General features: G+C 35.1%; 1 protein-coding gene across 2 annotated transcripts in view; it reads right to left on the minus strand.

Annotated features, from left to right (window-relative positions):
- Positions 1-25,074, minus strand: part of SUGCT (succinyl-CoA:glutarate-CoA transferase) — a 314,340-nt gene that overhangs the window by 48,727 nt on the left and 240,539 nt on the right. For both annotated transcript variants that reach the window (XM_084283112.1, XM_084283111.1), the window contains one exon: positions 1,682-1,745. In XM_084283112.1, the coding sequence (XP_084139238.1) occupies positions 1,682-1,745 (64 nt within the window). The remainder of the gene's footprint in view (positions 1-1,681; positions 1,746-25,074) is intronic.

Genomic DNA, 25,074 nt, shown 5'->3' on the forward strand with positions numbered 1-25,074 from the left:
ATGCCAGGAAAGGAAGGAATTCTCTTTTTCCTGCTCAAATATCCAGTAATCATTACAGCCATCTGCTTCAATACAACAAACTCTTCATAGAAGCCCATCTAAATGACAAATCATTAGAGATTAAGATGATTTATTTTAGTTTTGTACAGTGTCACTGGTTTGAGTTTTAATAAAATAAAAAATAACTAAGGATTTGGGAAGTACTATGGCTTACCTATGTGAAAACTCCCTCTCTTGCCAATACTCTCTATCGCTGCTGACAGACATTAGAACATTCCTTTCATCTCCTTCCTCCTCTTGCAGTTCAACCTATCCCCTTAAGGAGTATTTTATTTCTCTAAGATAGATTATACATTGTATGCAACATGAAAACCTTACACACTTTTTGTACCATTTGCAATGCCTTTCTGCCCACTTCTTAAAAAATAATTAAATCAACCCCCATATTACTCTTTCCATTTTGTATAAATAAAACAAGATTACTTTTCTGTTAGAAACTAAAACAAAAGGATTGGTATTTCCAGATATGTGCATCTAAATTAAAGAAGCATTTTTGAATACAGTCAAACAAATTTCCAAGCCTAGGGGGACCAAATGTGGAATGCAAACTGTGATAAAGAGCAAATATGAAGCATACACATACACACACAAAACACCCCCTTCTATTCATGCAGAAAACATGATCTAATATGGGATCAATTTCTTTCAAATAATTCTTTCTGCATCCCAGTATGATTCCAGGATGTGCAAATTAAGATAAATTTTATGGGTCAAATTCTTCTTACCACTATATGTGCTCAAGTCAACTGAAATTGATGACAACTGGGTGCTGTGTCAGAGGGTGGAATTTGGCACAGAAAGTTACAATGTAAGGAGATGATGTTATAAAAATAAAAATGACATGGTGCTCTGAATGAGGGAGGAAACAATTCTCACTGTGGCTTGGGAGAGAGAAAAGCATAGAGAAGCAGGAACAGTTGACCAAATAGCTAGTAGATTGTCAGATAAATCTCAGTCATCAAAACAGAGTCAACTGCAATGATCTAAATGTAGATTTACATAACAGCCCTTATTGAACTTAACCCCATTCCAGAGCTAACTCCAATGGAAGTAAAGCTACAGCAACTCGAAGTCCTGATCCACTCAGAGCTTAAAAGATTCATTCATTTCTTCTGTATTATTTGGAAATCCATAACAGATATTTAAGATTTCATCATTGCATAGCTTTGTGTCTGGTTTCATTAAACAAAATGCTGTGATGAAACCTTCAGTATGAAGGTTTCCTCTTCTTTCTTTCTTCTATTTTTTAAAACAGAAATGTCCCTAAAAGAAGTCTGTGCAACTTGCAAAATAGAACTAAATCAAAAACAGATTCACATATTCATGCAGATGATTTAGCAGTAATATTTCTAGCAGTGGGAGTTTGCAAATATTATCAAATCCGTGTTCATATTTTATGACAACTGACCGATGAAAACCAGAAGCTATTCTGACACATATTTTAACCCATTTTTCTGCTACCAGGATGAATATGAGCATAAATGTCTTCCTGGTTAAAATTTTGCTCATTTGAATGAAATGTGAAGATGTGTCATGTCCTCAGCTGAGTTCCAGAACTATTCAGGATGTCATGTAGCATTTAATTTCAAGCTCCATTTAGAAAAAAAATTAAACATCTAACCTGGAACAACTATCCTCCCAGCTGTTGGATGACTCATTTCCATCAAAAGTCCATTGTGCAGCACCTGTTAAAAAGAAATATATATATATATATATATGTATATGTGATCAAAATACTATAACTTAACTAGTTCCTAAACTCAAGAGGAAAAAATAAAAAGTACATGTATTATCTTGTTATTTCAAAGAACATCTAAAAATAAAGAGAGCTACAATTCACATAATTTGCTTAATATGTAAAATGGAAGCCCTGATGTTTGACACTACTATCTCTATATGAATCTCAATAAATGCTTTGTAGGACTTTACATGTCTAACATATCTTTAGGCTCCTGTATGCAATATCAAGCACAAGCAACTGTGCTGCAAGCGTGTCATACTTTCCACCACTGACAGACAAGCTAGCAATGTGGAATGAGAATGAAAACCATCACCCACTTTCCCTTTTACTCTGCAATATATATTAAAGGCATACAAGCATCTTACATTCTCTAGTTTTCTGTTACTCAGCAGGTTTTGAGCTCTTAATTGATCATGCTATGCAACGTTGACCTAGTAGGACAGTATTTTGATATCTTTAAGGAAAGACATCAAAAGTTCACTGTTTCTTCTGTTCTTTAGGGAGTGTATGCCATAACTCAATCCTGTGTTTCTCTGTGTGTGATGACTGTTCACCACAATTTCCTTGCTATTAACCTCAACCAGAAAAAAAAAAAAAAGTATGATACCAAAACCCAAAACTCTCAAATAACAGAGAAAAAGAAATTCATAATAGCAAATTCACTGTTCAATGGAAGTCTACATCCAAAGTCAATGAGTACACCTTTTAGTTTCCTCACCTATTACTCTGACATCCTTTTAACACTGTTAGTTTAGTCATATAATCAGAAATATTAATATTCTCTGTAATTGAAGTATCCTGTACAGATAAGCCTCCCACTAACCAATTGTTTTTATATCCAATGTGACAACAAATCTGATATAAAATAAGAGTGCCTTGCCAAAGATAATGGTTGTAGAAATGAAGGACAGGAAAAGTGATCACCTATCTACCTTTTCACCTTCTATTGTGAATAACATCAGCAACCTTGACTACTAATGATATGTATTGGTCTAATTGAAAATTTCCAGTAAAGAAGATGACAAATTTCTTAATATAGCCTGTACCAGATTCTACTATTCTTGGCATTAGATTTTTTTTTCTCCTAATACAAAATCTAAATATCTTTGTTTTGTATTAAACATCTTCATTCTTATCTTGTCCCCAACTGGATACAGAAAAACAATTACTAGCATCTTTATAACATTCTTTAACATACTGGAAGATTGTAATCACATCCTTCCTCTGTCTGCTCTTTCCTAGACTAAACAAAACTAATCCTTTTAACCATTCTTTCCAGGTCAGATTTTGTGAACTTTTTATCTGGGTAGAATAGCATCCTTAAGAAATTCCCATTCTTGAACAGGTGGAGTCAAAAGGTCAGGTCAGCTTTCTTTTAGCTTGTGGGGTTCATCTATTTAGATGACATTTAGAAAGGTATTTCTGATAAAAGATGCTGGTAGAAGAAAGTCTGTTCACTGGTCTAATTGTTTGGCGCTGTACCAAATCATTGGTTCTATTTCTCTTTCGGAAGGTTAACACTGATTTTGGTAGGCATTCAAGCGAGACATTCAGATTTATTCTTTTTTCCAAATGACAGAACTGTAATTGCTTGTTTTAGTTCATATTTAGAATCTTTCCAGTTATGCCCTTAATCAAACAGTGTTGAAAGTTTAGTCTTCTTTCTCCATAACTTACATGTATAGGCTTTCTTAATGCATTTTTTGAATTATTTATGAACTGAATGCAAGAAAACTAACTCAATTGAACTTGAAATCAACAGGACATTCAGGTGCACACCCACTTTAGACTGCAAATTAAAAATTACATTATTTGGTTAAAGAACACATTCTCTAGAAACTAACTCAGGGTTCAACAAAATTCATGCCTTTCTGTTCCAGGTCCCTACAATCACATTCTGATTTTGCAGACTTAAAATACTTTTAAAAGATTTCTTTATATTAGTTTCAAATTCTACCTCCTTTTTCTTTACAGAATGAACTAAGGCAAGACTTTTTTATCTTTGAGGATCACTTCTATTCCCCTTTAAAATGGATTAAAGATACGTTCTAAAACTTCCTTTCCACTTTCACGATAAGTTGATTTTCCCTTTCAGATACATTTGATCTAAAACACAGAAATTCTGTAATTCTTGTTACTCTTCTGTTTATTTTCTACAGTTATTACTGATACAGATCAATATACTCAGATCTATCTTTGTTGAAGGACTCAATACTTATAACTTAACCTCCACGCAAGGAGTCTGATGCAATGGGTCTGATGCAAAGACTGATTTTTACCCTCCTCATACCATTTCAAAGAATTGTGTATTTCTCATTTCAGCTGTTCCACTACTAGAATTCTCAAAAAGAAAGAAGAAAGAAAAAGAAAAAACACACTTTAGTGACTCCTCCTCATGTTCTCATGTGCATTCTAAAAAATTCATAGAAGCATACAAGACTAGAATGCAACGTTCACATCCTTTACCATTAAAGACAAGGGAAGTCTGAGAACAAATTAAGAGACAGAACTTGAAGGTCTTCTCCATTGTCTTGTACCCCTCCTATGGTTATGATCCTTCTTATGTGGTAGAGTCCTCTATCCATTTCATATCCATACACCTTAACTCAGCATAAGGAATTGATTAATTAAGATGATCATATAAAAGGTTATAGCCATAAGTAGAATTGTTGTTGTTGTTGTTGTTATTATTATTTATTTTATTACTTTTTTCAATATGGCTTACTTTCCAGGCTAAAAATATTCTATTTCTATATTACCTGTTACCATTTGAGTCTGTGTGAATCAAATTAATGTTTGAGTGGCATTTTAGTCTAAAATCACAGAATCTCTGATCTGTGGTTCTGTGATTTTAGACTGACTATAAAGGATCATTGTAAGCAGTAGATCACTGGAATCAGAAGCATGGTCTGTCCTTCATTAATAACCATTTCATGCCATTTCATTTTATTCTAAATACAGTCATCTAGTAAATTAAAACAGGAACCTCTCTTGTCTGTCTGCTGGTTAATGAACAGAAAATTGATGTCACCATTTTTTAATCTTAGCTCAATGAAAACACTAGCAGTGTTCCACTGTTATCTGTGACACGTCCATGTAGAACTAATTTTTTCTGTTAATACATATTTATGTCTTTCAGCCTGACGCTTGTAACTGCAAAGGCAAAGTCTCTCATATTTGTATGAATATATTATTTTAACATAAAATAATAAGAGAATACTCAGCATCCTACTGATATGAATTGAATATAGGGTTGCTTTGAATTGTGCCATCCTGGTATGTTAGTACGATTCCTACATTAACTTTTGCTAACTAACATTTTTTTTTTTTTTCTGAAATTGTGTTTTCTTGCAGACTGAATTTGTAAAATGATATACCTATTATATATATGATGATGCAGAATATATGTAAATTCCTATCATTAGTTGCTGCAATTCTATTTGGGAATTATTTACTGTATATGCAGACAGTATTATATTTGCTCATGTTATAACAGGAAAATATTGTTTAGTGATGGATAATAATAACAGAAGTCATGTTTTAATTTTGTTTAGCTGGCACATGTTATTGCATGACTTTATTCAAACTACAGCAAATAGAACATTTAATATGATTGTCTCCTAACCTCAGAAAATAAAAGAATTTAATTTAAAATTATTTCAATATTATTTTTCTAATATTATACGCAAGGAAGTCCACATAGAATCTTTTAAGCACAGATATTAATATTTTACTTGTGTAAAGTAAACCAAAGGTAATTTAATATATTTCATCATGTATATTCTCAGTTATTTCATCATTTCCTCTAAGCTTGTCATGAGAACAAGTATAGAGAATACTTATATCAGCTGTTATGAAGCTCAGATTAATTCAGACATAATAACATTAATGATTAATTTTGCTCTTTTCCCTAATGCTGTTATTAACTGTAAGTTCAGAAGTGGTAAAACATTTTATAACAGAGAAATTCCCTTAGCCATCTGCTTTCACAAGGATTAAATATTAACTCTACTTATTTCTCTATTCACACCTTCTTCAGAACTAATCATTCAACTGACACTACTTTTCTGCATTAATATTTATATTACCATTGGACATGTTCAGTTCAGTAATTTTATTTTGATTGCAGTATTTGAGTCTCTTTTGATTCTCATGCTAGTTAACTGACATGAAAAGCAGAAAATTAGAATAAAAGAAACTTTAAATATATATAATTATGATATAAAAATAAAATATGTCTGAAAAAAATAAATTTCATGCAAGACTTGTAAGGTTGAAAATCTAGATTCAAATAGGGGCTTTATCTTTGACCACTTGAGAGTTAAACTCATTCTCCACAAGTTCACATATCACAAAAAGTGGTACAGGATTCTTTTTCAACTTTCACAGATCCTTCAAGCAAAAAAAAAATGAAACCCTCATTTTTCTAGGACTTCTTTCTTCTTTAAAATAGTAAGACATACAGACACTAACACAGTGGTTTTCTTTGGGACTTATTTGTGAGTATTGATTTATCTAAAGGACAGCCATGTAAATTATCACCATGCAGGATATGTCTTCAGGAGAATTTAAAGAAATCTGGTACTTCTTGAACACTCCACAACTTATGGATGTTGCATCACCAACAGCTTGACGTTAATCAGCTTAATCAACAGCAGTTAATCAACAGCTTAACTGCTAAACAAGCTAACTGTACATACATAAAGCTTTGGGTGGCTTTTATTTCAACAGAAAGATTCTATTAGTGAAGTAACAAAAGCTGTGAAACAAATTAATAATGAATGTATTATTAACAAGCATTCATGTTCCTCTCACCCCTCAAAAACAAATGGCTCTGTTACATGCAAGTAAAATATTTTATTATATTACTCACGTTGCAGCACAAAGGCAGGTAGGAGAGAAACAGAAATAGTTTGTCTTTTCTCACATGGATAATGGGGTGTTTGACCACCTACTTAATATTTGGCAAATTCTTCAATTATTTCAAGGTTCACTTCATATCATATGAGTTCATTTCAGCTGTAATGTAACTGATTATGCATGTAACCAGTCACCTATGAGAATTTCTGAACTACCAGCAAGGTTTCAAACTCATTCTAGTTACTACCTAAGAAACAATTAACTTCCATATTCAAAAAAAAAAAAAAAAAAAAGGATTTAAAAAGTTCTAGTTAATGTACACGTAGGGCCATGAGTTCTTGCATTCTGCATATGCATTTGCACAGATACTACTTTTTCAGTTTTTACAGTTTAATCTAGAGTTCAGTGGAAAGGATTTCCAGGGACACAAAGGAAATGATGTAAACTTTTTATATATATATATATATACATATTTGAAGCCACAAGATAGCTGGCTGTTGGTAAATGTAATTACAACTCATGCCTCCAAACCACACAAAAATAATAAGACTGTTTTTCCTGTACATGCTGAACATAGTGCCACAGCCATAATCACCCCCTAAAGAAGTAAGAGCACATGTTGTGAACAGAATCTTATATTGGAATTGTATCCTGCATCTTAAAAACATCTCCTCCCAAATAATAAAGATTTTAACTCATATGAAATTTGAAAAGGGAATTAAATATGTCTGTATCTGATGTCTAGCTTAACTTCGTGGTGTATTATTTGAATGATGTTAAGAAGTAGAATGTTTTGCATATCACCATATCATGTTCTCCGCAACCCCTTTTTTTTTCAGTGCAATAGTTCCAGTATTTTCAAGACCTGTTGCAACTGAAAATTATATTTCTAATAATTTTATTCTTCTGTTCTGAAACACAGCTTCTACCTTCTAATATATAGTTTACATGTTCTATTGTATTAGCAAAACACTTCTCTCTACCTGCATCTACCTCACATGTTTGAAGCATCCCACCATTTTATAAAGGAACAGTACCTAAGTTATACAAAACTAAAATTATTAATAATTTTTTTGAATGAGAGAGATCTGGTTGTTTGTTTGTTAATTTCTGGTTTCTTTTTAATTTATCTCTTTACTCCTGATCCTCTTATTCTGACACACTAAATTCTGTTAATATATCATAGTCCCTTATGTCACTAGCACCATATCTGTGATACTAAATGAATACAACCAAAAACCATACTTCACTGGAATGCCCTTCCTATCTATATTTGCTTTCTGCTAGGCCACTGTCTTATTTATTACTTGCTCTGGGGATTTTTTTTCCTTTTTTCGTGGGTATGAGGTGATGTTTTTGACAGAGTCTTTCTTATGCTGCAGCTTCGCAACTTTTTATGCACATGCTGTGGGCAAGAGTCCATTTTATTGACATCCCTAGAGATTGGTTGCTGATTCCTAAAGCATATATCTTTGGTTCAAAGAAATCCTGACCCACATAACCACATATTTAAACACTTCTCTAATACCTTCATTGCTGTGTCTCTTTCTTGGTCTATTACAAAATAGTACAACTGGATTCTGTATCAATTCTCAGGATTTAATTTCCTTACTTCTTATTTATTTTCTTTTGGTTGGTTGGTTTTCTCCAGTTTAATGGTGTTTCTATAAACTTATTTCTACAGAAACTTCAATACTGAACTTCAGTTTTACAATGAGCATGACAAAAAAAAAAAAAAAAAAAAAAAAGCCTGCTAAGTCCTGAATTTCTTACCTGCCTTCCTGTGTGTCACTTAAGTCAAGAATTGCCACTCAGTTTGCATGCTCTAGAACTAAATGTTCCAAAATGGCTATCATTCACAGTGATGAGAAATTACTTCCTTTATGCTTTATCCCACTGTGACATTTGACCAGCTGAAGGTAGTTGAAGTCACCCATTATTACTACATCATTAGGCTTAGCTGATTCTTTGATCTCCTTTTGGACTCAATATCCGTTTCCTGATCAGAAGGCTCAACCATATACTGCTCCCCCAGCTCTATGACCTAATCTGTCCTTCCTGTTCAGTTTATAGTCAGGTATTACACTCTCCTATTGATTTTTGTCATTCCAACATTCTTCTGTAATGGCTACTATGTAAAGATCCTCTTTCTTTGCCAAGAATTTCATGTCACCTATTTTTTTCCTTTGCACATATCACATTGGTATACAGATATGTATAGGTTTTGCATGCATTTGGGAAGCAGGGAGTTGGCCACATAATTTTTTATTTAACTCTAAGGTTTGACACTATATTAGCTTTCCAGAATTTCTCAGTTGTTCCTCCTTCACTTTTATTGTACATTTCATTCTTGTTCCGTATACTTTTTGTGTGACTGACATCATTAACAGATGTCTTTAAAAAGTCTGAACCCTCATTTGTCAGCTTTTCCTCAACTCCTGTATGAGGAACTACACTCATTAATTTCCTAAACCAGCAATCTATTTTTACTACAGTTCAAGGCAACCTGTTCCACAGAGGTTATTCCTCTCTCTTCTGTGTAAACATCCCGATGGAAATCCTACTTCTCATCCTTCAGCTGCAATGCTGAAAATCTTCTTAAACTATGGAACCTACACATTAGCCTAAAAGCATTTCAGAAATGAAAAAAAAAAAAAAAAAAAAAAAAAAAAAAAGACTTTTTACCAAGTTTCCAGGCACTATTTTAGTAGTTTCTTTTTCTGGCACTGAATACGTCCACTACAGTGAATTCCTCTCAGGCATCTTATGAAAGTCTGTTCATCAAGTTCTGGCCTCACCATCTTCCTATCTGAGACTCTACTCAGCAAATTGTTTTAGTTGCCAATCTGAACCAGACAATTAATGTTTTTAGCAATTAGTTTCCCACATCATCTTTCAAATTCAGTACCTGAATTCAGTACATATGACTGATATTTAGATGACGTTAGTGTTTTACTTCCATTGAAACTTATTGCTGCAAAATTAAAATAAAAACAATAATAAAAAAAAAATCCTTGCTGCTAAATCAGCCATAACATAATATAAAAAAGAGACATTAAACAATCCAAAAAATATTGAACAATGAAAACTATTTGTGACAAAGCAGAAATGTCTTTGCCATTGTCTAATCATCAAGCACATACTCATTCTTGAGAAAAAGTACTAAATTCAATTTATACCTTACAGTCTAGGTAAATGTAAGACAGCTGCTAAATACGTCTATATAAATCTCAAATGTTTTCATCAGACATACTGGAAAATAATGAGAGTAAAAGAAGATACTTTACTGACCTATTCAAGCAAAGAATAAGGTTTTTAACTATTGTGGAGAAGCAAGTATTTCAGGGGGGTTTATTAGCATATGAGATAATTAATGCTTATAATGAATAGCTGAGAGACTAATAGAACAAGGTTTTGTAACTTAGGATGAAATATACAAAAATGCAAGAACACGGGTCTGTAAGTAACTGCATAAATTTTCTGTTTTACATGTTTACAGACAAAATCCTGATTTCATGGGGTTTCCTGGGTGCTCAAAAATCTGTACCTTTCTCTGGTACAGCTCCCTGACAACCTCTTGCGCCATCAGTCTGGAAGTGTGGCAGAGGAGAAAATCTGCCCTTCCTGGTTAAAAAAAAAACTATATATATATATATATATAAAGAAACAGTACATATACTCTTCAGATTCATTTTTTTTCCCCTGAGAAATGAAATATGATTGTAAAACCACACTTCTGGTGGGTTTGAATGTGTAAATCCTAAATTCACAGAAAAGCTTAAGCAAAGCTGGTTGGCTGTACTGCTATTTGGATATGAGACCTGGCTCATCCTGAGAGCAAGATGTGCTGTGGTTGTATTCAAAGCACTGGCTCTGGGATCAAAGAGCCTGTCTCCAGCTGTGGCATACTTTTAATGTGTAACACTGATAACTCCAGACTGATCACCTGGAAAGTGCTATAAAAACAGATTGATTTTACTTCTGCCACAGACTGAATACTGTTTGTGCTTCTTTCAGTCAGAATTACCAGTAAGTCAATGCTGGCATTAGTGTTACAAATCATTGTTTTTCCAATTTTTTTCTGACATTAGGTTATTTCAAATATTATACTCAACTTTTAAATATTATGTTTACAGTTTCTCTGCTCAAAAAGCATGTTAAAACCTAATTACAAATTGTTTAAATGCGAGTGAATGAAAAAACAATGAAGAAAAGTATCTCGAATCATTCATGAATATATTATATTTTTATATATTTATAAATTATTATATTTTGGTGTCAAGAATGTCATGCAAAAAGCTTTCATTTTATTTCATTATGATTCAGCTTCCATATTAAACAACAACAGATGTTTTCCTTTGTGGAAACTGACTTGTAAATGCAAATGACTGCAAGTGTATTCCTAAAGTAGTAATAAGCAATGAATGCCGGGCCTTCAAGCCCTACATACATGTACCAAGTGGGAGACTGGTGTGGAAGAAATACTAAGAGCCTTTCCACTGCCACTGTTTTCATACTAATCCTGTAAATATTTTGTATGTTCATTACACGGGGGATCATATCTAGACTTGCCTACTGAGCTGGTAATGATGAAAAGAAAATTCTGATGGTTTCTGTGGGTCTTTGTAAAAGTGAAGTTTTACAGAAGTACCTTTTTGCTGTGTGGTATAGGAAAAAGTTGCAACTTTGGAATTAAAAATGTACTGAGGTGTTTCTCCAACATATAGGGGAACTTTTATTTAACAATAGTGAAAGAACACTTCTCATAGTTCCGTTATAGAAATCATATCAGTTTTCTCATATACATATGCATATTATGGCAAGAATACATTTACAGAAAGAAAAAACATCTCAGCAGCCAGGAAGCCTCAAATACTCACAAATTTATTGCTGGGGTAATAATAAGCAAAGGAGCCATTAACAACTGTGCTGTACGATCATGCTAATATATCACTTGGTTTCTGACTGTCCTTAGGGACCTCACCTGTTTCTCCCAGTACAAAGTACATAATCAGTATAGGTTTTCCAATCTTGCACGCCACACTGAGTTCCCAAGAGCCTCCTTTTAAGTACTCCATCCATCTTTCACCTGCCATGTAAGTGTTGCAGTTTATTTATACATCATTCACTGTTTTGTTAGAGCTGGTCTGTCAGCTCAGAGTACATAACCCTTCCCAGGACCACAAAACTTGCTCATCCACAGAGGAATGCCACTTAACATTGGCACCTGCTTAGTGTTGTAAAGTACATCCAGATGGGAGCATCTCCCTGCAGACACTCAGCATGCTGCAGTCAGATATGCATTACACTTCTCATAAGCAGTTTATTCCTGCATACCCTTGCATTGACCTCTGTAGCCCTTCAGAAAGTGAATAGTAATCATGGTTCAAACTATAGCATAGCATATAAGTGTTTTGTATTTTCTCAGTGCTTTATGTCCTCAGCAGTCAGAGAAACATTCATCAACAGGAACTCTGGTGCATAGAGATCTTTTGCGATTTACACTCTGCCCTGTTAACATTGGTCTTCATAACAAAAGCCTTGAAGATGGAGAACTCCTTAACCATGCATACACCGAGGAGTTGGCATTCAAGAACGCTACTTGCAGGACACATAGAAAAGTATACTTAAGTGGAAAATAGCTTCCCCTTTTTCACAGAATCACATAATCAGAGAATTTCTAGGTTAGAAGAGACCTCAAGATCATCGAGTCCAACCTCTGACCTAACGCTAACAGTCCCCACTAAACCATATCCCTAAGCTCTACACCTAAACATCTTTTGAAGACTTCCAGTGATAGTGACTCCACCACTGCCCTGGGCAGCCTGTTCCAATGCCTAACAACCCTTTCGGTAAAGAAGTTCTTCCTAAGATCCAACCTAAAACTCCCCTGGCGCAACTTAAGCCTATTCCCCCTCATTCTGTCACCAGGCACGTGGGAGAATAGACCAACCCCACCTCGCTACAGCCTCCTTTGAGGTACCTGTAGAGAGCGATAAGGTCGCCCCTGAGCCTCCTTTTCTCCAGGCTGAACAACCCCAGCTCCCTCAGCCGCTCCTTGTAGGACTTGTTCTCCAGGCCCCTCACCAGCTTCACAGCCCTTCTCTGGACCCGCTCAAGCACCTCCATGTCCTTCTTGTAGCAAGGGGCCCAAAACTGAACACAGTACTCAAGGTGCGGCCTCACCAGAGCTGAGTACAGGGGGACGATCACCTCCCTAGCCCTGCTGGTCACGCTGTTTCTTATGCAAGCCAGGATGCCGTTGGCCTTCTTGGCCACCTGAGCACACTGCTGGCTCATATTCAGCCAACTATCAACCATCACTCCCAGGTCCTTCTCTGCCTGGCAGCTCTCCAACCACTCATCTCCCAGCCTGTAGCTCTGCTTGGGGTTATTGCATCCCAGGTGGAGGACCCGGCACTTGGCCTTGTTAAACTTCATGCAGTTGACTTCAGCCCATCGGTGCAGCCTATCCAGATCCTCCTGCGTTTTGTATCAGTCTCTTCCATTCTTTTCTAGAAATGCAGTACTCATGTATTTTTGTCTATGTTTCCATTATTAACATTTAATTTCATTAATTTTATTATGCAACCATAAAATTTCTCTACAATCTGAAGTAGGGCAATAATATTTGAAATCAGGTATTTCAGAGCCATGACTGTACAAATGAAAGAGGTGATTTCTTTCAGAAAGAGAACAGAAAGGAATGGAATGGGGAAGGGGAAAGGGAAGAAAGAAAAAAAAAAAAAAAAAAAAAAAAGGAAGAAGCAGAAAAGAGGGGAAAAAAAAGAGTTTTGAAAACACTACATTTCACAGTTATTTGGTCAATAACGTTCATCAGATGATCTGCAAGAATTTAATTGTAAAAAGTGATTAGTATTTGGATGCTATTGATGTAACTGTGGGAGAGGAAAAAAAATGTTTTAAAAGAGACTTTTTATGAATGTGCAGTGCTTCCAGACTTCCCTTGCTTTGAAGTTAATGATCCTACACCATTAACCTTAAAAATGAAAATACTGGTCCTAAGTTTACAAAATATAACAGAAATATCAGTTGTAAGTGCTAATGTATTGAGTAACCAAATAGCCTACAGTAATGTCACCAGCTATTATGCTATACATTTTATTTATGTTCCCTTAACACAGTTCAGATGGAAAATACACATCAGCTACTTAATAGAAATTTTAGGAAAGCACTGTTCATTTCCTTAAGTCACCGAAATGTTAGAAAATCCAAAAGTTCTAGATATACCAGTTCTAGATACATTTTACTAGGTTAAAGGTTGGACCAGATGATCTTAGAAGTCTTTTCCAACTTAAATGATTCTATGATTCCATACCCCTAACAACACAGAGAATCTGATAAAGCATTAAATGTTGTTTCTGTTCTGATCTTCCACATTATGTTCCCACCTGTGGTCAGACTTGTCATGTAAGAAGTAGCCTGAACTTTGTTTTGCCCTGTAAGATTCCCAGCAAGGACACCTCAGAACAAAGGTACTAGGGATTCTCAATAAACTTAAGAATCAGCAACTCCATGTGGAATTACCATGAAACTAGTAAGTTTTCCTGAAAACTTATCTGCAGCAAACAGGCTGAATATAAGCCATATCAGTCCCTTGTGACATGCTTTCTTCATCTCTGTTCCCAGCACAATCATTATCAGAAATCTGGAGAGTTCAGTGTCTATACAGAGAGAAAATTTCACATGCCCTCCAGAAAAACAGCATCACACCTTTTACAGATCAGCTGTTTTGAAAAAAAAGTGCTGCTGAAACAAGCTGTTCAAGAAGCTATAAGGAATGAGGAAATATATAATTAGGAAAGAAAAAAAAAAAAAAAAAAAAAAGACTGCTTTTTCCAATTGAAGTCTTAAACCAGCTGATATGAATAAAGGTATGAAATAGTTCACCTGGATAAATTCACAGGTTCAAATGTTCTGATTTATTTGTGAATTTACACTCATCTTTAACTCCACACTCTTGTGATGAGGACTGTCTTCTACCTCAACAGCAGTACCTGTTGTGTATTATTACATAATTCAATATTGTAATTTGATATCATAAAAAGCATAATTGATGATAATCTCTCATGGCAGAGAAGTCTTTTTATTTTTTTTCCTTTCATTTAAATATAAGCATATGTCCAATGTAATTGGAACTGTGATTTCTACTTGTCTACATACTGAAGCATTTCAGAACCTTCATAACACCATCAATTAGCAACATTCACTGTATCTGTATTCACTGTTCCTTTGAAGCAGCGATTAACTTTTGCCAGAAGAAATCTCTCGTGTCAAGCGATAAGCATTATTCTAAATGTTCTGTTTGTGTAAGACCTTTGACTCTTAAGTAGTACCATTTAATTAGAATTAAGGAGAATCAAACCATACAAAATGTACAGAGGTGACATGTAATCTCGTAATAAAATATACATTTAAAAAATGTATTTCTGATTAAATGTCTGATTAAAATGCCACTAGCTAATTACACAGTATATAAAAAAGAACAAATATATTTAATAATCTCCAATTCTGCAAAAGGATTCTTCTTCTGGATCCACTTTTGGACCTATAAATCTGTTTGACTCCTTAGAATTTCCTAACGGGAAATCTATTCCCATAAAACTGCTAGCCTAATTTCCACATGAACTGCATAAATTGGTTTCAATTAGACAAGCTTTTTTATTATCAGAACAGGATCTGTGAACCTGGCATGTTTTCTCACTTATCTAATGCCACTAAAAAAAAAGATTCCAACATTTTCCAACCTTTTGCTTCTAACTTATATCTGAAAAAATATTCTTCTGGAAGGACTAAAAAGTTCTAAAAAGTTCTGTCTTCATGTTGATGCCTTCCTTAGCCTCCTGAATATACTGCAGCTGAGGATGTCAGTATTTGACCAAAAGCTATTTTTTGAAAGATGATTGCTGTTCACCAGATTCAGCCCACCTTCCACCTTCCTCCAAGCACAGTAAAACAGAAATGATCAAAACATAGTCACCACATAAAAATAATTTACAGTGGCTACTGACATGGACTGTACTCAAATATGTGACTTGGTGATTTAGTGAAGAAAGTCTAAGGAAAGGATTTCTCATTGAAAAAAAAAAACTCACATAGCAGGATCTTTTGCTCTGCTCTGTACGTCTGGAAATTAACCTTTTGATCCACACTCACCTCAACTAATATCAGATGCTTCACTGAGAATCCTAAAGTGGTAACCGAATTTCCATAGTTATAGGCAACAGAGAGAGAGAGACACAGAAAGTGATTATGACTATGAGGTTTGACTATGATTTCCATTACTCTGATCATGATATTTCTCCACTAACCACAGAATAGTCTCAGAACAAGTGTTTAACTACCTCAGAAATGTCACTTAAAAACTTACAGTTAACATAGATGTATTCAGGGCTGGGTATATCAGCCCCTCATCTGTAAATTATGGAAAATAATATTTTCCTTTTTTTTTTTTTTTCTTTTTTCTTTTTATTTTAAAGAATAAAAGGCACATGGGACACTGAATGATACAGAACGGACATGGTATTGGGGCAATTTCAGACAAAAAGGCCTAAGTCATTTGCCTTCTCATTTACAGCAGCAGAGGTGAGACAAGCTGCCAGAATTAACTTGCACTACATAATAAAATCCTCAGTATTGCTGAACTTTACTGTCACTGCTCCCATATATCCATTGGCACAGATGTTCCTTATCAGTTCTTTCCTTTCTACTCACAACAAAATATTCAAAGGATTAGAGCCCATATGCAGTGGGTTGAAGGAAAAGACAGTAATGCATTCAGAAAACATGATCTGAATGAGTGGTAGGTGAATAAGGTATAAAAGGACAGCTTAGATAATCCAGTTTTCCCTTTCAGCACTGACAAACGTTCTTTCTTCAGTCAGGCCTCTGTGTGTACAGGCAGTTGACAGTTAGGGCATGCCTGCATTCTCCCTTAATCCATCAACATACACTTGAAGAGGAAAGAGATACTCACACCATCTCCAGAAGAAATCTGGAGTTTTTTCAAGTTGGGATCATGGAGATAGCTTACTTATTTGTCCTGCATAAACACATCACTCCAGAAGACAACATCAAAGACAGCAGAACTGTTGTAAGTGTGATGCTTAGTTTTTTGTCATTGTAATTGCTCAGCTATTCAAGGCAATGAAGTATTTGCTAAACTTCATGAAGGTAAACCATGCAAAGCTGGGATGATTTTCAACTTTAAGAAATGTGGAACTAAGAAGAAAAATATAAAATAATTCCATTAAATAAGTTCCATATGTAACAGATACCCACATGAAGCTACAAGATATTAATGCTTATATTTACCTTGACTTTGATTAGTAAATTGTAGATGCCTAATTTTGATTGCAGTTTATTATTGGCAAAAAGCAAATGAGGTATGAATCTAATCTGGTCTCTCTGAGATGGCTCCACAATGTGAACCAAAGCATAGTAAATAGAGATTTTCATCAGAACCTCTAAAATACTTAAGTAAATGCACCTACGGTTGCTTAAATGTTCACTGCAAATTAAGTAGGAATAATTTCACAAAGAGGAGAAGTATGCAACTGGGGACCTGTACAAAGAGCTGCATAATGTAATCTAGGGTTGCATGTTGATTAGCTCAGAAGACAACAGATCCTGCTTGCACTGACGTAAACAGGAATCAGAACAAAACCCGAAACATGCTGGGTTTCTGCTGTTCAGTCAGGTTTTGAATTTTAGCCTGCTAGTGATGAATACCAGATGGACATTCACAGTTGTCTCTTGAAAAAACTGGAGTAGTAAATACATTTTGTGAATTATCATTTATTTATTTAGATAAAAATTCTAAGTGTCAGACTACATACAGCCTTCAGGCATGCAGAATATTTTTCTTTCTACTGCTAGGTAAGTGACGTTAGACTAATGTGATTCTGTTAGTGAAGTTAGCTGCCTGAATATTTCTCCTGAAATACTTACACTTTTCTGTTTGCACAAGCTGTCAGAGCTTGAAACTGGTATTAATGGATCTTTCAAATTCCAATTAAAATAACATGTACGTTTGGAGCTTTAAAGCCAGCTATTTCTGCTTAGAAAATATGTGCAACCACATAGTCATTTGAGACTAAAAACATAGGACACAGAAACCCCTCAAGAACTTCATCTTATGCCAGTTGTCATTCTCATAGCAAATTTCAGAAAAGAAACAAGCTAATGAAAAAGAAAGATAAAAAAAAAAAAAGGTTCTTTTCTGTTTACAACAGTAGAAATAGTGAAGTTGTATTTTTCAGATTTAAGAGTATTTTTGATCCAGAAAACTGTTATTGCTCTATTTTGAAATTATATGTTTATATAGTAAAGCAAAGAAAGAAAGAAATCCAGTTCATCAACCTCTTATTACTGTGCAGTACTGAGATGTCTTTAGAAGTGTTATTTTCCTTCTTTTGATAATGGCAAGATTTGTAAATGAATTTGAGAAGAACATGAAAACCATATGTTATAATTTGACAGTGGTGATCAAATGACAACAGAGATCTGTTAGCTCTTCCTTTAACTTTGTAAATATGTGTTAAAATGTTTCCCCAAATCATCACAAGTATTAACAAACTACTCTAACACATGTAAAGACAGAAGTCAAGAGGTTAGCTATCAGAATGGCATTAACAGAGTTATCAAGGAAGAAAAAGAATACAAATAAAGAATTGAAGCTACAACTCAAAAATTCAATAGCATCATGCATGTTTCTTAAAGAAAATGAGTTCCAATAAAGAAAAAAAAAATCTCTATTAGCTTTATTCCCTGTTAGCTTTGACTTCCATTTACTGTGACATTAAATGGACATTTCAGAATCTGATCTATTTTCAATGTTTCTCTTCATCTTTGAATACCACTAGAGAAACCCAAATGCTTCACCATCCTATCTTCTGCTTCTCTGCGCTGGCATCTCAAAGTAAGAATTCTTTTTAGTTTTACTTGATCATGATGCAAGAATCTTTCTCTTAACTATCCCTACAGATCTGACAGCAGATACAGTGTTAGGGGCATGCTTTCATGCCAGGAAGTCCATAGTTAAACTTTTCAATGGAGCCACATTTCAGTTTAAACTCCTGCTATATTGAGAAGACAAACACAAGAGTTGTTTTCTCATCAGGATGTGGTGGCAATCTAAGCAAAAGAGTTCAGTTCCATCTTGTTTGAATATACGAGTTGTTTAATGGATTTTCTGGGGAATGGCAGACATTGAACTGTTTCTGAATGCTCTATTTTTTTTTAATTTTATTTCTTAAGACTCTTATATTTATAGTTGTATGTAGTGTTTCAGATACACAGTTTTATGTACTGTGCATTTTAATGCTGCATTTATGCGTTGAAAAAGGATTAGTAGAGCCATCATTCTAAGAAAAATAGTAGCTGTTCCCTAGGTAATCTGAGGAGTAAATAAAATGTCTGTGTCATTCTGCAGCACTGAAATTAAGAGGTCAGCTGCCAATGGTGGCACTCTCTGAGGGACAGAGCAAGGGTGGAGAGGAAGGGCAGATATCCCCATGACTACTGCTTGCTGGTAGTTAGTTTTATGTGCTAGCATGCTAAGGTCATGAAGGAAATGTATGGTTGTTCCAGAAACATTTTCCTCTCAGAGATGTCTCCAATGACATAAATTAGAAAAAGACAAAAAAAATATCTGAAATTATTTGGACAATATGCAATGAATACATTATTCTAAAAATGGTGGCACTAAAGTGTTCTATAAGTAAAAGCCCAAAATCAAGGCTTCTCTTCTTGCCCTAGCACAATTTAACTAAAATGAGCACTTAGCAAATCCCAACACTTTGCATATTTGCTCCACTACTTAAACTAATTTCACTATGAAGAAAGAAAATCCTAATGCAATTTTTGAAGCTCCATGAACAGAGAATGTATACTCATGCTTTTTAACACTTTCCATTGCCATACACCCATGTCAATTTGCCCATAATTCAGCTTGTTTAGGAAGGACGGTACTTGGGCTAATGTGGATTAACTAATAGCTGACAATTCTACTATTTTAATTCTATGAATTCTTGTGTCTTCAAAGCTCTGAGGAGAAATTTGAATGGGGGACTAGGAAGGGAGTAACAAATGAAACAGACACATGGTTTTCATTTGGGGGGAGGGAATCTGTTATTAAATTTACTTGACTGCTGCAGGCAATATTGGAGGATTAAATGGAAACTGGCTGAACCTTAGGTTCAAGTTTATAAAGAGCATTCACTCTATAAAGTTTCCTTATAGCACCTTTTTACATAATGAGCTTTAACTAAATTCTGTCAGCACAGAAAGTGCTTCATATGTTTTAAGATGTGTCTTACTTCAGGAATTCAGAAGCTTTTCCTTTCAAAGGCAGAGAAGCAGCTTTAAAGGAGAGCTTGAGTCTCTAAGCAGTGGAAGATATTGTACCTTTCCCATGTCTCATGCTTTCAGCTAAAGACTTGAACAAATCTGTTGCAGGATGTTGATCTTGTCAGCTGCAAGCATCCTTTATCTGATTATTCATATACTGTACTATAACCCTCAGTCTCCAGAAAACATGGTCTCTCCTGGTAGTACTGTAACAGGTAAGAAAAGTAGGAAGGACTTGATATATCCCGGTTTCATTTGTATTTAATTTTAACTTTCAATATGTTTTCTTTATTGTGGTTTTGGGTTCAGACAGCTCAGAAGGCTTACCCTTTCTGATATCTATTTGAATCATCTAGGTGCCTCCCTTTCTTTCCTCTTTGTAGCCCTTCAGGAACTTCCAGCAGGTTCAATCTTGTGTAAGTACCACTGGATGGTATAAGAAGAGGAATAAATGAACATCCAGCATCAAGATTTGTAGTCATCTACCTATTTTTTTTCCACCTTGAGCTCAATTCAGCTCTTAATTATTACAAATAATAATGATGAATGATATTTTGTGTAGTTGTGCTTAGAGAAATATCAGCGTGTGTTGTTTCAGGCACTGTATATCCACAAAACCTCTGTTGCCATTTTAAGTAGACACAAAAGCTAAGAGACCTAATACTTCAAATGCTTCTAAGAAGGTAAGTATCTTTAGCAGTGCACAATGTTCCTGGGAACTCATAGTTACACTGCTCATTTGTGCAGCTGTAACTGAGCTTCCATTTGCGGAACAGAAATTTTAAAAGTCAGTTGAGAAACTTTTTTTTTTTTTCCTAACAAGGAACTGTGGAGATTTTGGAGTCTTCTAGACATAAAGATGTGTTTAAGAAATGTAATCTTTCTGCAAGTATTTGATTTTTCAACCCATTGTTCAAGACAAAAGGATTAAAGGAATAAAATCTGGGGTCAAACGAGGTGTTCATTTAAATTAGAAACTAAATACTGATACTTGTATTTTGATAAAGTATAAATGAACTTGGTCTCAAAATGTTACTTTGAGATGAAGGATCAAAGTTCTAAAATTTTACATACTAAGTGCCTGCAAAGATACATTATGCTTATTTTTTCTTAAGATGAATCTATTTAAAGATTTACCAAATAATTTCAGTTGAAAAACACCATTACCTCACAAATTAGCTATTGATTTGAACTTTTCAAATGGCTGTCCTTGTAAGTACTATTCAAACGAAAACACTGGAATTTCTTATAAAGATTAGGTATGCAGCGTAATTTAATTAACAAATTCATGACCATCTTTACAAAAGTAAGGAATAGCTATAATGAGGTAAAAGACAGAAAAATATATAATGCTAATTTTGCTTCATATTCAGTACAGGAGCTAGAATCCAGCAGAAAATAATACTAACAGGTGATAATGAAAACAGAATCATCCAGAGTGTTAGAATGACATGTGTATTCTTCTTTTTTTTGTTTGTTTGTAACTTGGCAGCCAGAATTATTTCCTTGAACTCCATAAGACAATTAAAGTTTCTGGCATACTAACTCAGCAAAGGGGGAAAGAATCAATTTTACAAGTGTAAAATAAAATGTGATATTTATACTCTTTTCCGGTAGTAATCAGCACTGTCTGATGTGCAAGTAATCTGTTGAATGCCAAAGACACTTATGTCTGGCTAACAGTTGTTGGCTGATTTTGCTGAAAGCTGTGTGTCAGACCAGGAATCTGTTTGCGGTAAAACGGTTCGTGCAGGAAGGTAGGCAGCCTGTTTCCACTTTTTGAACTAATGATATCTCTTCCCAGCAACCACATTTTCCATTTTGGACCCCTGCTCTAAGAAGTCCCTAAATTTCCTCTGAGGGAATGCCGGGGGAAGAGGGTATATCCCCTCCTCAAAGACTCAGTTCCAAAATTCATAAATTAACCAAAATGAAAACAAGATGGAAATGACTCTTTTAGATAAATTAATATTTTCTTATTTTAAGCCAAATAATAATTGTATTTTGTCTTTGCTGCCCACAGATCTCAATATTCTTTACATTAGATAAATAGGCCTCATATAATTAAAGTATTAGCTTTTGCAAGCATTTTTATTGGGTTATAAGAGACAGTGAAATGAAGCGATATGATAGAGAAGAATGAGCTGCCATGTATGCTGCTTTTCAGAAACACTGAGAAAGTGCTGTGACAGTAGCTGAATCACAGCCAACCTCTTCCCAGCTCAACTCCACCACCCGATCTTGAGAGAGAGGTACCAATTGCAAACCCTCTAATTCCTTCTCTTCCCCTTTCCCCTGATGTCCAACCTGGAACAGGAGTGAAGGGAGCAGTAATATAATTATGCTGGTAGAGGAGCTGCTTTATACCCTACAAGAATGCCCTGGAGCACATTGTAATCCAGCCATGACTGCATGCCAGAGGCCACACAGGAGCTGTGTGGCACAAACTGGGAAAGACCCCAGGTTCCCGGTACAAAGATCTAACTCTCGATCATAAGACTACCCTTTCTTCTTCCTTAATCCTTTATTTTATTTTCAGTAACATGATAGATTCTATTCTGCCTCATAACCCCATTAGTGCTGCATGCCAGTCCCTGGCCGATCTGCAATCATCCTGAAACCACTTCAGATGGCACTTTTTCAAGCCACGCTAATCAAAATGAAGTATCTCTCAATTAATTATCCCTCTACAACCTGCATTCCAATCCCTCTCCATAATTGACAATTACTTGCCCATTCTTCCTCACAAAGGCCAGAGTAAATTGGATAATTTTAGCATTCGTTTTATTTTGACTGTTCCTAAATTTAACGTGGGAAACTCTTTGCACCTTCTCCTCTTTCTGTTTTGGTAAAACAAGTTAGTTAGAACCTATGTCTTCACAATTAAATTTTCAACAACACATTGGTAAGGTCACTGCCTCAGCTGTTTATTGATCTCATTATTACTAAAAGCATGTGGTTATAGCTATGTCTGGCCTTTTGTCACATTATTTTAAAACATGTATTCAAACCAATGTATTCAAAATATCAGTTTTAATATAAACATTATATATTAAGGCCTCCTCTCCAATTTCTTCCAGACCAACATGTTGCAAAGTATTTCCCAGTTCATATTAAACACACATGAGAAGATTTGCACTCATGATTAGGAATCAGCTCTTGACCTTCTAAACTTGTATTGTTCCTCGATGAATACTCTGGTTCTAATTCCCCAGAAGGCCATGACCTGCTGAGTACCCAAGGTCAATTAAAATGAAGTCCTTAAAGCTTTCTTATATGAATTCTAACATGCTTTCTAAGAATTATTGGCTCAAATTTAACACTCTCTATTTTAAAAGATTTTTTCTAATATGAGTTTCTGGTTATTCTGAGCAGCTGAGTATGCTGCATATTCCGTGGTTCATTCCCTGCACAAAACAGCCCTTCTGGCTTATCACCTTCCCCTTCATCACTCTCTCCTAGAATCACAAGAATTAGAAGCGTTAGAAATCTGCTCAGCCATCAAGGCCATTGGCTTGCTTGGACAGCCTATTTCTTACAGAGCTATTCATGCTAATGTTTTCCCAATCTCATTTCAATCTCATATGGTTTTGTTCACAGGGTAATGGCTTATATTCAACAGTTTTTCTCTTGGTATTTAGTCTAGATTTTCCCTTTCAAAACTTACTGTCATCAACTATGCCTTGACCATCTCTGATCTCGCTTATGCTGCTTCTGCCCAATGATTGTGTTGCTACTGTGCAACATCCATATTCATGCAACCTAAGATGACAGGTAATGCAAAAGACAGTGAAACAAAAGACAAGGCACTGGAAAAAAACTCTGGTTGGGTGACTTCAGATGATATCAAGGGAGTGGAAAAAAAGCATGACCAGAATTCAGAATTCAGACCAGAATCAGGAAGCACAGCCAAGAAGGGACTGCCAGGACTGATGTAAATGGCCCGGCTGGGAAATGCACAGGTGATTAGAAAGGAAACTAGTCAGAAGATTGTGGGAATGAGCTGTGAGGCCTGAAGAAAGGCAGCTGGAGCTGAGAGCTGCAGAAAGAGGGTACATAAGGTAGAGCTAGTGGAGAGATATAGAGGCAATTCCTGTCAAATAGCAGGGTTGTGACATGGTCAAAAAATCTCTTCTGTGCACACAGATGAAACAGCCAGGCAAAGCACAACTGGATATGCTATCAACCACATGTGACAAACTGGGAGACTGGGACAAAAGACATCTCTGGTATCCTAGTGAGATTCAAAGGCAGAAACACTGCCTCCAATTACAATGTGCTCTTAGAATAACAGTAGAGAACATGGAACAGTAATTATTACATGCAACAGGATTTGGGAAGAGAGGCAATATCTTTTATTAGCTCAACTGGTATAGGCAGAAAAAAAGAAAAAAAAAAAGAAAAAAAAACACAAAACAAAAAAGAAACAAAGAAACAAAAGACAATCTTGCAAGCACACAAGGCCTTTACTTTACGAAGTAAAATCAAAAGAATAAAGCAGATAAGGAGGAATACTATATATTTCTTAGCTTATACATTTCTTAGCTTATACAATACTGTATTTCAATTGTAGTGCACTTAAAAAACGGGGATTTAATAAACTAGTACTTAATAAAGTAGCATTTAAGGTAATGAGGTTTATGAGCTTTTTTAAAATCTGTTAACCAATAACATGGGAGTAAGCAGAATCTTACAGTGCTATCATGCTGCAAGTTTGTTACAAGTTTGTTACAGGACTTTCAATAACACTCCTGATATTCAGAAATGTCTGTACATACTCAGCTGGCATGTAGGTGTTTAGCTAATAAAACAGAAATAGAAATTTGACAGTTAGGCAGAAAGCTACCAGATGTTCCTAAGGAATAATCAGGAGGAGAAAGGAGAAAGATGCACTGATATATCTTAAACATAAACCACAGCTACTGCCTTTGCTTGCCTGGTATCTTGAAAGTTATCATGGTAAGAAGAATTTCTCTTTATGTTTAGAAAACAGACATAGCACTGCATTTGCAGAGTACTGTATAAAATGTTAGGGAAAGGAA

The sequence above is a fragment of the Netta rufina genome, assembly GCF_964035555.1.
Source record: "Netta rufina genome assembly, chromosome: 2".
NCBI classification, from domain to species: Eukaryota; Metazoa; Chordata; class Aves; order Anseriformes; family Anatidae; genus Netta; species Netta rufina.